The following is a 13764-nucleotide window of genomic DNA, read 5'->3' on the forward strand; positions in this document are numbered from 1 at the left end:
TTTCATTTTGCTCTTCCATAAATCGGGGACAATCAAAGATCACATGTTCCGGTGTCTCTTCGACGTTTGCACAGCTCGGGCAAAGCGGTGACTCTGCGTGCCCAAATCTATGCAGGTACTTCCTGAAACATCCGTGACCAGATAGGAACTGTGTCAGGTGGAAGTTGATCTCTCCATGTTTTCTCTCTAGCCACGTGGACACGTTGGGGATGAGCCGATATGTCCATCTTCCGTTCACTCCATTGTCCCACTCTTGTTGCCACTTTCTCAGCGATTCTGCTCTAGCAGTTTTACGGATGCCCCGCAGGCGTCTTTGCCGGTAGCAATCGCAATCCTCTTCCACCACTATTCCAATTGGGATCATGCCGCGATGACGTTTACCGCTTCTAGCGATATGGTTCTGTAAGCGCTTGCCACTCTCATGCTTATTACTCGATACGTGCCGTTAAGCCGCTTCTGGTTTATTTTTGTCTTGAGCGCCGACGCCCAGACTGGTCCGCCATACCTCATTATTGACGTAGTCACACTGGCCAGGAGCCTCTTCTTACTGCTGTTTATCACCGAGTTGTTTGGCATGATTCTAAGCAAAGCTTTGATCGATCTCGCCGCCTTCTCGCACACATAATCTACGTGGTCGTTAAAGCTCAGCCGGTCATCAATCATCACCCCTAGATGCTTTACCTCACGCTTGAGTTGACAATATGTTCCCCGACCGTAATTTTTAGTTGTTGTACAACTTTCCGGTTGCTAATCATCACCATTTCGGTTTTATGGTGCGCTAACGTTAACTTTTTTTCTCGCATCCAATCTTCCACCAAGTTTATCGTCTCTGTGGCAAGAACTTCGACCTCCTCTTTTGATTCACCCACGATTACTAGCACCACATCATCCGCAAAGCCGACCAGTTTCGCGCCTCTGGGAAGGTTCAGCTTTAGAACTCCATCGTACATCGCGTTCCAGAGCGTCGGGCCAAGAACAGATCCCTGAGGAACTCCTGCTGTGACTGTTCTTCTTTCCTCTCCTCTCTCAGTTTCGTAGATAAGAGTCCGGTTTTGAAAGTAGCTCTTCAAAATTCGGCAAAGATATTCCGGTACTTTCATTTTGTGTAACGAGTTGGCTATGGCTTCCCAGCTTGCACTGTTGAAGGCATTCTTTACGTCCAAGGTGACGACAGCGCAGTAGCGATTAACCCCGTCTCTGCTGTTTCTGTGCCGCTTCTGTAGCGTTTACCACCACGTGAATGGCATCCACTGTCGACCTGCCACTTCGGAAACCGAACTGCATGTCTGAGAGACCGTTATCACTCCCGGTATATTTCGTGAGCCTGTTCAGGATTACTTTCTCTAGTAGTTTACCAACTGTGTCCAACAGGCATATAGGTCTATATGCCGACGGATCTCCGGGGGGTTTTCCCGGCTTCGGTAGCAGCACCAGCTTCTGTCGCTTCCAGTTGTCGGGGAAGTTTCCTCCGTCTTATACATCTCTGCATCGTGGTCCTAAACATATCCGGGTTTTCCAAGATTGCTGTTTTCAGAGCCAGGTTTGGGATACCGTCGAGCCCTGGAGCTTTCCTTACCTTCATTGCTTTTGCCACCGAGATTAGCTCGTCATTAGTGATCCGAGATTCTTCGTCATAATCCCCGTCCACTTCGTATGGTGTGGGCGGCCATGTGGATGATTCATGCTGCGGGAACAGACCGTCAATGATGGCCTTCATCTTCTTTGGGCACCTTTCACGGGGTACAGCTGGGCCTTTTAATTTTGCCATAGCCACTCTGTAAGCATCTCCCCAGGGGTTCACATTGGCTTCTATACAGAGCTCGTCGATGCAGGCTTTCTTGCTGGATCTGATTGCTTTATTTAGCGCGGCTCTTGCCGTTCTGTACAGTTCTCTTCTTTCCACTTTTTCTTCGTCGGTTCGTGCCCTCTGGCTTCTCCTCCTGGATCGAAGACAGCTGGCCCGTAGTTCTGCTATGGACACCAGTACACCGGACGACGGCCATTTCTTGGTTTCGTTTTTCTCGGCATGGTTATATCGCAGGCTCTTGTTAGTACTGCTATCAGCTCTTCCGCGCTCAGATCCAACGGATTTTGCTCAAAACGAAGTGCCTCGACGAACACGTCTTTATCAAAGTTTTCCGTTCTCCACCTTCGCTCGCTCCACTGCCTTTCACGTGGCTCCACCAGTCTCCTGTTCCCGACACGATACTGGATTGCTTGATGATCACTGTGGGTATATTCCTCGCTTACTCTCCAGTTCATGTTTCGCACTATTCCAGGACTAGAGAAGGTGACATCGACAATCGACTCTCGGCCATCTTTTCGATATGTGCTAGTAGTGCCTTCGTTGGCAGGGTCTACGTTAAGCTTTGCTAGAGCTTCCAATAGGCTGCGTCACCTTCTTCCGCACAGTGCACTATTTCTTGGATGGGGTATCTGCCCACTGTCCATATAGCCGCTGATTTAGCTTTATCAGCTATCCAGTTCCCATCCCCAGCTGGAACTCGGTATGGCTCTGATATAATAGCGATATCGCTCTTCATTTCCGACACGGATTGCCTCAGCAATTGCTGTGCTGTGACACAATGGTTGAGGTTGATTTGTGTTACCTCCATTGTGGTTTGGCTGCAGCTGCTTTCTTAAAGGCCGGACATCTCAGTCCTCCGGTCACATGATTGTTATCGTTTTCATTCGCGCATATAAGGCATTTCGGTGGTTTCGAGCAGCCCCGTGTCTTGTGGCCCTCTTCACCACATCTTCTACACAGCTTAGTCCTATCGGGTCCCTTGCAGTTTCTTGCCACATGGCCAAATCCCTGGCATTTGAAACACACCTCCGGCTGTTGATGGATGCTCAACGGGCAAATTGCCCAGCCGACTCTGATTTTACCGATCTCCAGTGCTTTATTGGCTGCTTCAACTGGTAGTTTTATGACTGCCACCTGCATTCCAAGTATTCCTCTTCTTAGGCGAACATTAAACTCAGCATCAGCCATTTGACATGCCTTTTTCAGGGCATTTTTAACCTCTTCCTCGGTAGTGATTTCATCCAGATTTTCACACTGGAGGGTCGCTTCTGCGGTCATGGCTTTTACTTCGGCCTTGTTTCCCACAAATTTCTGGATTATATCTTTATAGTATGAGCTCTTGTTCTTCGAGTTTTTTTTCAGCTCAAAGATCATGTCTTCCGTTCGGGTGCGTCTGATTTTGAACACGTCCGTATCAAGCTCCTTCAATTCTGGAGCAAGTCTTATGGTTCGCAGAATCTCAAGATAATCCTCCGCGCTTGTCTTCACGATGAGTGCTTCGCCCTTCTTCCTAAACTTCTTATCTCCAGGAGGCTTCCTTTTGCTGTCCCGCGTCTTAGTCTCGTCCTTTCGACCCCCAACCACTTGCCTGGGAGTTTCTGGAGTACCGTTGTTGGTAGCCCCTTCAACCTCTTCATCTCTTTGACCTACATCGATGCGTCTTCCCAGGGTATCTCTCTGTTTCTTGGACGCCCCTGGTTTTTCTTCGCCCGGTGAAGATCTGACCCTCTTGGGTGTCGAGGCCTGTGTGTTGGCCGTACCCGCTAGCTTTCCTCGACCTCCTTTTTGGTGCTTTTCCGAGGTCGTACTGGGTTTTGTCTGAAGGGTCACTGCTGCTGCTGCGGCAATCTTGGCCGCTGCCAGTTCAGTTTCTGCAGATTCAGCTCTTTGCATTTCTTTTTTGAGCTCTTTAGTGTGTGTGTGTGTGTGTGTGTGTGTGTGTGTGTATTTGTGTCAAATAATCTCACTAGGTTTTCTCGGTGATGGCTGAACCGATTTTGACAAACTTAGATTCAAATGAAAGGTCTCGTGCTCCCATACGGAATTCCTACATTTCATCTGGATACGACTTCCGGTTCCGGAATTATAGGGTAAAGTGTGTTCAATATTGTACACCGTCACTTAAACCGGCAAAACAAAATACGTAAAAAAAATTTCAAACTGGTCTCAAAACTACGCAAATCGATAGTCATTATCAGTAGGCAACTAAACAAACCGATTCCGGCTATCCTGGTTCCTGGTATCCGGTTCCGGAAGTACCGGAAATAGTGGTCATATATACCAAAATAGATCTCACTCACTTTTCGAGAAGAGTTTGTGTGTCATGTTAGTTGGTGGCAACGAACCGACTTTGATTATGCCGGTTCTCGGGTTCCTGTGCCGAAAGTGCATATAATAGTGATCTCATTTCGTTTTCTTAAGGATAACTTACGCAATCAAAGCACTGTTTTATTCTGTATGTTATCCATAAACAATCTCTTGGTTTCTTTCAAGAATCGAAGAGAAAAATTTTGAATAGAATACCACAATATTATATACATGAGAAAGGCATCATTACACCACTAGGTGGATTAAAACGGGTTTTTTTTATTTGAAAGCCCTCCCGAAACGAAATTCTGGGTACGTGTCTGTAAGCTACTATCAAGTTCGAAGATCAAACGGCTGTCACTTCCGGTTATGGATATATAATAATATAAGTGACATAACGGACACATTCCAGTGTATTCCAATGTAAGAAAATTTCTACGAATTGAAGGAGTCATATTTGAAAGAATTAGACTCGTTTGATACCTACTGTTAGGTTCTTTGATAAGCTCACAATACTAAGGACTGCACATAGATTCTCACAAATGTTTTAATGGGACTATTTAAATGGCAAGGGAAAGGCATTATCGCACCACTAGGTGGATAAAGAAGGATTTTTCCATAAATGGCCATGTAATTTTCTTGAAAATGGCTAATTTGTCTAAGTTGTATATCTTGTTGATAATTGTTCAAATAATTCCTTTTCAATTATATCCAGTCCTCAGTTCTCTGCAAGATTTATGAACATATGAGTAATTTGAGAGAGGCATCAGTACACTACTAGGCAGATTAATATAGGTTTTTTCTTCATTTGGCTGCTCTTAATTTGGAATTTAGATACTCTATCCGACATTTGTCACTCAATCCTAATCAATGTCCTTTCCAAAGGGCTTAAAACGAGTCTAGGATGGTCTGAAGCGGGTAGGTCATCTTTGAGAAAATTAAGCGAATAACAAAATGTAGGCCTTTCTGATACGTCACTTTTAGGATTGTTTCTCCGATCTTTGACGCAATAGTAGATTATTCAACAGTCGCTTTCCGTGGACGACCTGTTGTAGTGCTTCGGGCATAGAGTATTCGTTACCTCCCGATTGTATGCCACGTTGCGGTTTTCTGGATAAATTTCTGTTTTTTTAACCCCACCAAATATTCTAGGTTATACTAGTAAAATATAAACTTTTTCCGTTGGGGACCGGTGTAGCGTGTTGGGTAAGTCGATGCCTTTCACTAAGCCCACCTGGGTTCGATTCCTAACCCCGCACATAGGATCAGAAAGTTTTTCTGGCCCGTAGAGGTGAATGACCTTAAGGTTAAAACCTCTATAATCAAAACAAAAAAACCCTTCTTAATCCACCTAGTGGTGTGATAATGCCTTTCTCTTTTTTCATAAAAGTCTAATGAAAATATATTTCATACTTTTATTAAATAATTTCGGATACCAATTTTTCACCAATTGATTCAGATTAATTCGAGTAGTGTTTATGTCACACAGTCAGCATCATTTTTCCAAACTAGTGCTTGACATTTGCGTTGCCTATTTGTATGAGAACAGTGATGCTAATCTAAAAAAATCTAATACCTTTCTAGAGAAGGACAAAAAGCCTTCTCAGTCCACTTAGTGGAATTTTCATATATCTTGAAAAATCACCATAGGGGGGAGTACATGAAATTTTCGAAATCGAAAAAAAATGTTTGATGCCAAAAGGCTTAGAATTGCATGAAACGTCGAGATTTAGTGTCATCTCGAAAAAAATTTTTTTTTAAAATCGACTTTTTGGGATATCAAAATTTTTCTAAGTCCCAGAAAGTTGATTTTTTCAAAAAATTTTTTTTTGAGATGACACTAAATTTCGATGTTTTATGCAGTTTTAAGAGTTTTGGCATCAAAAAAAATTTTCGATTTTGGAAATTTCATGTACTCCCCCCTATGGTGCTTTTTCAAGATCGAAAATTGGCACCCTATATATATATATATATATATATATATATATATATATATATATATATATATATATATATATATATATATATATATATATATATATATATATATATATATATATATATATAAGAGCGGTAAAAATCAACGTGTTTTGTCGGTTACGTCACTTATACAATCATATCGACGGAACCAAAAGTCTCAGCCATTTGATCTTCGAACTTGATCAATGGCCCGACAGTAGCTTTCAAACGAGCCTAAGTTTGTTAAAATCGGTTCAGCCATCTCTGAGAAAATTGAGCGCGTTCAAATATCTTCGAAAAATGCACACACACATACACACACACACAGACATTTTCCGATCTCGTCGAACTGAGTCGAATGGTATAAAACATTACGGGTCTCCGAGGCTCCGTTCGAAAGTCGGTTTTTCCAGCAATTCTAATACCTTTCTATAGAGAAAGGCAAAAAACCTTTTTCGATTAACTGGTTATTTATACCCATTCCCTAATATCTGATGAATGCTTATTGGGTCCCATTGAAAACAATTTCGTGTCTTTTGCCGTGGTTTATCTCAACATCTGTGGTTTTCCAAATTTAATCGTTGCCATCGTGCGATCAAAAATTATGCAGCACAATAGATATTCCGTCGGGTCTGTTAAAACTGTATCGATTGCCTGTTTCGTGCAACCAAAATCACGCGAAACTAAGTCTAAAACAAGAATCATCCTACATTTCCGAGAACACTTGAGATCGAACTCACGAACGATATTGATTTTTACCGTCTCGGAACCACTCCATTAATAGTAAAGGTTGTTGCAACCAAACGATTTCCCTCGAATCAATCGATGAGCAAATAAGGTTTCGAAATTTAAATAGCACATGTTATAATTGCTGAACCGGATATGAAATCCGTTTTATGATCTTAAACGCAGTCTAGGTTTTTCGGGTGATTTCACAATACAATTTCTATGTAGTGGTTCTTTTTTCTATGTAGTGGTTCTATGCTTCATATCTTATTGAGAGCAACTATACATACTGAAACAAACATGAACACTTGAAGATTCGAATGGTAACAAGTTTTGGCTGTGAATAACCGGCATAAATCAGAAAGTTTTCTTCTCATCGCTTAGCACGAGAACATTTTTTGTTTGTTACTTTGGTTCTTTCAGCTGTCTGGATGGTATTGTCTCGAACAGATGAACAGAGATAAACGAATAGTATTCCACTTTGTTGAGGCGCTAAATCGTCTTTATGGTTCAAGTCATTGCCAAAAACTTTATTGAAGGCGAAGGATCACTGAAAGTTAAAAGGAGACGGCCGATATGCTGTTGATGATTAATTTACCGCATAGTGGGTGACCTCTTGACGTTGAGAATTTCTTAATGGTTATACGCGTCACTAAGCAGGGGAAGACTGGATAACATTGACTACGTTAATTTACTCATCGGAAGGTAAAAGCAGCGTGGCCAACTTTGTAAGGGTTATCAACTTTTCTGCAATGACTTTTCGTATCTCGATGGTGAAAACAGATTATGCAGTGCAGACTGCATAATCTGTCCCACTAAGTATGGACGCAACCAGAAAGTATGGACGCAACCAGAAAGTATGGACGCTGCCATTTCGCAATGGTTCAGAATCTGTCAATTTTTATGGCTGCGTCCTGTTGTTTACACTTTCCTCTCCTTTGAACTGTATAATCATGGACGACGATACCTACGTGAAACTAGATTACAAATCCTTGCCGGAACCACAATATTATACGGTGCGAGAAGGGCAAGTGTTAAACCAGTCCGAGACATCGATTGAAGTCGAAAAATTTGGTAAGAAAGCTATGGTCTGGCAAGCAATTTGTAGCTGCGGTAAGATTTCGAAACCATTCATCACCACTGCTTCAATGAACAGCGAAATATATATCAAGGAATGTTTACAAAAACGACTTCTACTCATGATTCGAAGCTACAAGGATACTGTTGTCTTCTGGCCAGATCTTGCTTCTTGCCACTACTCGAAATCAACGGTAGAATGGTATACTACCAAAAATGTCACTTTCGTCCCAAAAGACATGAATCTACCAAATTGCCCACAACTTCGACCAATTGAGGAATTTTGGGCATTAACGAAGGCACATCTTAGGAAACATGTCTCGGCAGCCGAAACCATTCAACAGTTCGAAAAAGATTGGAAAAAAGTGTCAAAACTTGTCGCCAAGAAGTCTGTACGGAATTTAATGAGGAACGTTCGCAAGAAGGTGCGCCAGCTAGTTTACAAAGGCTAAGTAGCAAATGTTGAGAATAATATTCTGTTGTTGTAGTCTAATATTATCAGTATATCGAATAAAATTTGAATATCTAACACTTGTGAATTATTTACAGCGAAATCAAAGTGCGTCCATACTCTCTGGGATAGTCTTTACTATTTATGTCTTGCAATTCTTTGATCTAATGTTCAATTTATTATTATTATGAAAATAATAATGTTTAATTTATTATTATTATGAAAAAATCGAATATATTCTAAGAACATTTGCCGGATGATTCATATTCTTGAAATCGCTTCATCGAAGAACTACATCATATTTGAATTATTTATGTAGGCCCTTCTCTTTTCCATTTATGTTAATATCGACTGATATAAACATGAGCCGAGCCTATGAGTAAAAGTAGCGAACGCATGTTACTCGAGTAGATTGATCCTTCCTGATTATAATTTCCCGCTAGGCTTTAATGTGTATTCATACGGTTCGTCCTTCGGCACTGATGAGAAACACATCAAAACTGTAATGCAGCACTGGTTATGATTGCGACACGGCCAGTGCCAGGGTTCTCAGTAAGCGAAAGTCGAAAGCTAGATAACGTTCTAAGGATTATCTTCCATTGAGATTTCATCCGCGCTAAGCTTACTCATGCAAGCGCTCAGTACCACCAGCATAAGTAACGGTTATGTACCCAACGAGCTGTGAAATTGAAAATTTGTTGCATGCATATCCCATAGTCCCGAAGCGACAAATGTACGAAAAATACGAAGTATTTCAACGTTGGTTCTGTTCATTTTCATCTTGGACATTTTGTAAAAAAGACAGACAAATCAGGAAACGCTCTTTTCGCCTCGGGCGCAATTACGAAATTCAAGTTGAAATATCCGGGAAAAGCTGTTTTATTATTTTCAATTGCCATATGGGACCGAAAATATCTCAACGGAAACAGCTACCCGCCTCGAATAGCGTACATTTTTCTTCATAAGTACTAACAGCACTATAAGACTTCATGGTTATTGAAATTCTATTTGTTTGCTTCTTTTCCATCGATTACCGGCAGTTGCTTTTCATTTACTTAATGCGAATAGACAGAGGAAAATGTATTTGAGTGGAAGGCTTTCGACGATTTCAAAAAATATCCATTCCTCCCAGTAGTAATAAGCAACACTATCGCCGCAGTCGGTGTTGAACAGTCGTTCGCACCGCACGCGTATAGCTCTTGGCTCCTGGAATTTTTTTCTGGCTACCTAGAGTTTCATTGATTCAAGGCTTCAGTCTTTTTCAAGGCTACCTGAATCACTAACTAAGTGACTAAGTGATACAAAGAGTGATATTAGAGTGACTAAGTGATACAAAGAGTGATATTAGAGTGACTAAGAAATTAATCAGCCTTTTTTAATGCTAGCTAGGAGTCTAATCGAAGACTAATTTAGCCTAGTTAATTTAATTTAAAATTTCATTAATTTCAAAAATGCCTGCGTCCAACCGGAAAGGCAACAAGCCTAAGGCTAAAAATAATTCAATACGGAATAAATCACAATCCGTTATTCAACATTTTTCTAATAACATTCACGATCTTATAGAATCTGAATGTAAAAATAAAAGACAACGGACGGAATTCCCTTCCGTTGTTTCTATGCCGTCTAACAATATTTACGAGATTCTTCCTGAATCCGATTGTAGCGACATAGAAGAAAATACTTCAAAAATTCCCAAAATGGACGCTTGTCGTTCTGGGAAGAAACATCAATCTATGCCACCAGTGACGGTGATGATTTCCGACTTCAAAGCATTCCGTACTGAGCTTTCTACTTTTCTCCCGGAAGTAAAAGTCTCATTTCAAATCGGACGAAGAGGAGAATGTCGAGTCTTGGTGGATGGATTGGAAGATTACGAACGTCTTATTCGATACTTGTCCGAAAAACTTCATAAATTTTATTCATATGATATAAAATCAGACAGACCCTTCAAGGCTGTCTTGAAAGGATTATCAAATGATCAAAGTATTGATGAAATTAAAAATGAACTAAAAGAATTGCTTGGTTTTGCCCCTTCCCAAGTAATACTTATGAAAAAAAGAGCGAATGGTACTTCTAAACCACGCTCTGGAATTTCCCATGAACTTTACCTAATACACTTCAATCGAAGTGATGTAAACAATTTGAAAACTTTAGAAAAAGTACGTTTCATTTCCCACATTAAAATTCATTGGGAACATTATAAACGGCATAATCGTATTGCAAACTTAACGCAATGTCGTCGTTGCCAAGGCTTCGGTCATGGAACCAAAAATTGTCATATGGATATACGGTGTTTGAATTGTGGTAAATCGCATTCGAAAGACGCTTGTCCAATGAATGAAACCACTGATAAATTTTCATGTTCAAATTGCAATGGAAATCATAAATCCAATTATTTGAAATGTCCTGTCAGGGAAAAAATTTTAAACGCTCGTTCGCTTAGACAACAAGTCAAATCAACGACCTTAAATTTACAGAATATACCTGAAAATTCTTCTAAGGCACCTGCCAATTCGTCTTCTAACGAAAACAATTTATTGACAGGTAGATCGACCTCGTCATCATCTTCTTCTAATGTCAGTTATGCTGGTATATTAGGTAGAAATCTATCACCTATTTCTTCTAATGTAAATAATCAAAACACAGGACCGCCTTGCAGTTCTTCTTCTAACGAAAACAATTTATTAATAGGTAGACCGGCCAAATCATCTTCTTCTAATGGCAGTCTACCTACAAATATTCCTTCAATGCCATTCGCTTCTTTAAATGAAGTCGATTTAGGCGATATAACTGAAAATAAAATGATCTACCTACAAGATCAACTTTTTCAAATGATCATCCAAATGAATTCGACTTCATCACTTTTTGAAGCATTTCAAATCGGATGGAAATTTGCAAATAATATTATAATGAATTTAAAATTTAACAGTGATGTTAAATAATTATTTGAATATTTTAAATTGGAATGCTCGATCTTTGAAATCGAGTGAAGATGAATTTTATAATTTTCTCAAAGTTCACAAAATTCATATTGCCATTGTGACAGAAACTTTTCTTAAACCAAATGTAAAATTGAAAAGTAATCCACATTATGTGGTTCATCGATTTGACAGGTTTACTGGAATTGGTGGTGGAGTTGCCATTTTTGTCCAACGGCAAATTAAACATCGAATTTTACCTTCTTTCAATACTAAAGTTATTGAAAGCTTGGGAATCGAAGTTGAAACCATTCATGGAATTTATTTCATCGCTGGAGCATATTTGCCATTCCAATGCACCGGCGAACAATTAAATTTCTTTAAAGGCGATTTGCAAAAACTTACAAGATATCGATCGAAATTTTTCGTAATAGGGGACTTAAATGCTAAGCATGTCCAGTGGAATTGTAGGCAAAATAACAGTAATGGTAAAATACTTCATAATCAACTCTCAGCTGGTTACTTTACAGTTCTTCATCCCAGTAATCCTACTTGTTTCTCTTCCGTGAAAAACCCGTCTACAATTGATCTGGTTCTAACAGATCAAAGTCACATTTGTAGTGAACCGATTACTCATGCTGATTTTGACTCAGATCATCTTCCTGTAACATTCAGACTTTCCAACGAAGCTATAATTAATCCAATTAGTTCTATTTTCAACTATCATAGAGCTAATTGGTTGGATTACAGATCTCACATTGAAAATCATGTGGATCATGAAACTATTTTAGAAAATTCTGCGGACATCGACACAGCAATTGATAATTTGAATCATTATATTATCGAAGCTAGAAATCTTTCAGTTCCCAAAGCTCAAACTAAATTAAATTCTCCTATCATCGATGACAATCTTCAACTGCTCATTCGGTTGAAGAATGTTCGTCGACGACAATATCAACGTTCTCGTGATCCTGCTATGAAAAACATAGTTAAGGATTTACAAAAAGAAATTAAACATAGATTTACTCTTTTGCGAAATGAAAATTTCGCTAAAGAAGTTGAACAAATTAAACCATATTCTAAACCTTTCTGGAAACTTTCTAAGGTTCTTAAGAAACCTCAGAAACCAATTCCTGCTCTCAAGGAAGGAAATCAAATACTTCTTACAAATGGTGAAAAAGCTCAAAAACTTGCTCAGCAGTTCGAGAGTGTCCACAATTTTAATTTAAACGTTGTGAGTCCTATTGAAAATGAAGTCTCACTGAAGTATGATCATATTTCAACCCAAGTGTTATCACACGATGACATTATTGAGACGAATTTTGATGAAATTAAATCAATTATTAGGAAACTCAAAAACATGAAGGCTCCTGGTAATGATGGAATTTTTAATATTCTTATTAAAAATCTTCCCGATGTTGCCTTGAGACTCCTGGTTAAAATTTTCAACAAGTGTTTTTCATTAGCTTACTTCCCAAAAAGATGGAAAAACGCTAAAGTAATTCCTATCCTAAAACCTGATAAAAACCCAGCAGAAACATCAAGTTATCGCCCAATTAGTTTACTTTCTTCTATCAGTAAACTTTTTGAAAAAATTATCTTGTTAAGAATGATGACTCATATAAATGAGAATTCAATTTTTTTACCAGAGCAGTTTGGATTTCGTCATGAACATTCAACTACTCATCAACTTGTCAGAGTAACGAACATGATAAAATCAAATAAATCTTCTGGGTTATCCACTGGAGTTGCTTTTCTAGACATAGAAAAAGCATTCGACAGTGTTTGGCACAAAGGTTTAATAGCAAAAATGTCTGATTTCCAGTTTCCTATTTATTTGATCAAAATGATTCAAAATTATTTAACTGATCGTACTCTTCAGGTTAGCTATCAGAATTGTAAATCTGAATTGCTACCCGTACGAGCCGGTGTTCCGCAGGGTTCGAGTGTAGCTCCAATCTTGTATAATATTTTCACTTCTGATCTTCCAAATCTACCCGTTGGTTGTCAGAAATCGCTATTCTGTGACGACACAAGTCTGTTAGCCACAGGTAGAAATCTAAGAGTGATCTGCAGTCGCCTACAAAGAAGTTTAAATATTTTCAGTGATTATCTGTCAAAATGGAAAATTAAACCAAATGCAGCAAAAACGCAATTAATTATCTTTCCTCACAAGCCAAGAGCTTCTTTTCTAAAACCAAACAATAATCACATTCTCAAATTGAATGGCTTGGAATTGACATGGTCTGATCAAGCTAAATACTTAGGTTTAACGTATGACAAAAAACTCACTTTCAAGGATCACATTGAAGGAATCCAGGCAAAGTGTAATAAATATATTAAATGTTTATATCCTCTTATAAACAGAAATTCTAAGCTCTGTCTAAAAAACAAATTGTTAATTTATAAACAAATTTTCAGACCAGCCATGCTTTATGCGGTACCAATTTGGTCAAGCTGTTGTTCCACCAGGAAGAAAACGCTTCAAAGGATTCAGAATAAAATTCTGAAAATGATTC

At 39.3% G+C, this 13764-nt stretch overlaps 1 protein-coding gene across 1 annotated transcript; it reads right to left on the minus strand.

The window, feature by feature from the left end:
* Positions 1–2605: 2605 nt before the first annotated feature.
* LOC131438216 (zinc finger CCHC domain-containing protein 3-like) lies at positions 2606–3700 on the minus strand. The gene has a single exon (XM_058608085.1). It carries the CDS (start codon positions 3698–3700, stop codon positions 2606–2608), a length of 1095 nt encoding a protein of 364 aa, XP_058464068.1.
* Positions 3701–13764: the final 10064 nt, after the last annotated feature.

This window comes from Malaya genurostris, chromosome 3, assembly GCF_030247185.1.
Source record: "Malaya genurostris strain Urasoe2022 chromosome 3, Malgen_1.1, whole genome shotgun sequence".
NCBI classification, from domain to species: Eukaryota; Metazoa; Arthropoda; class Insecta; order Diptera; family Culicidae; genus Malaya; species Malaya genurostris.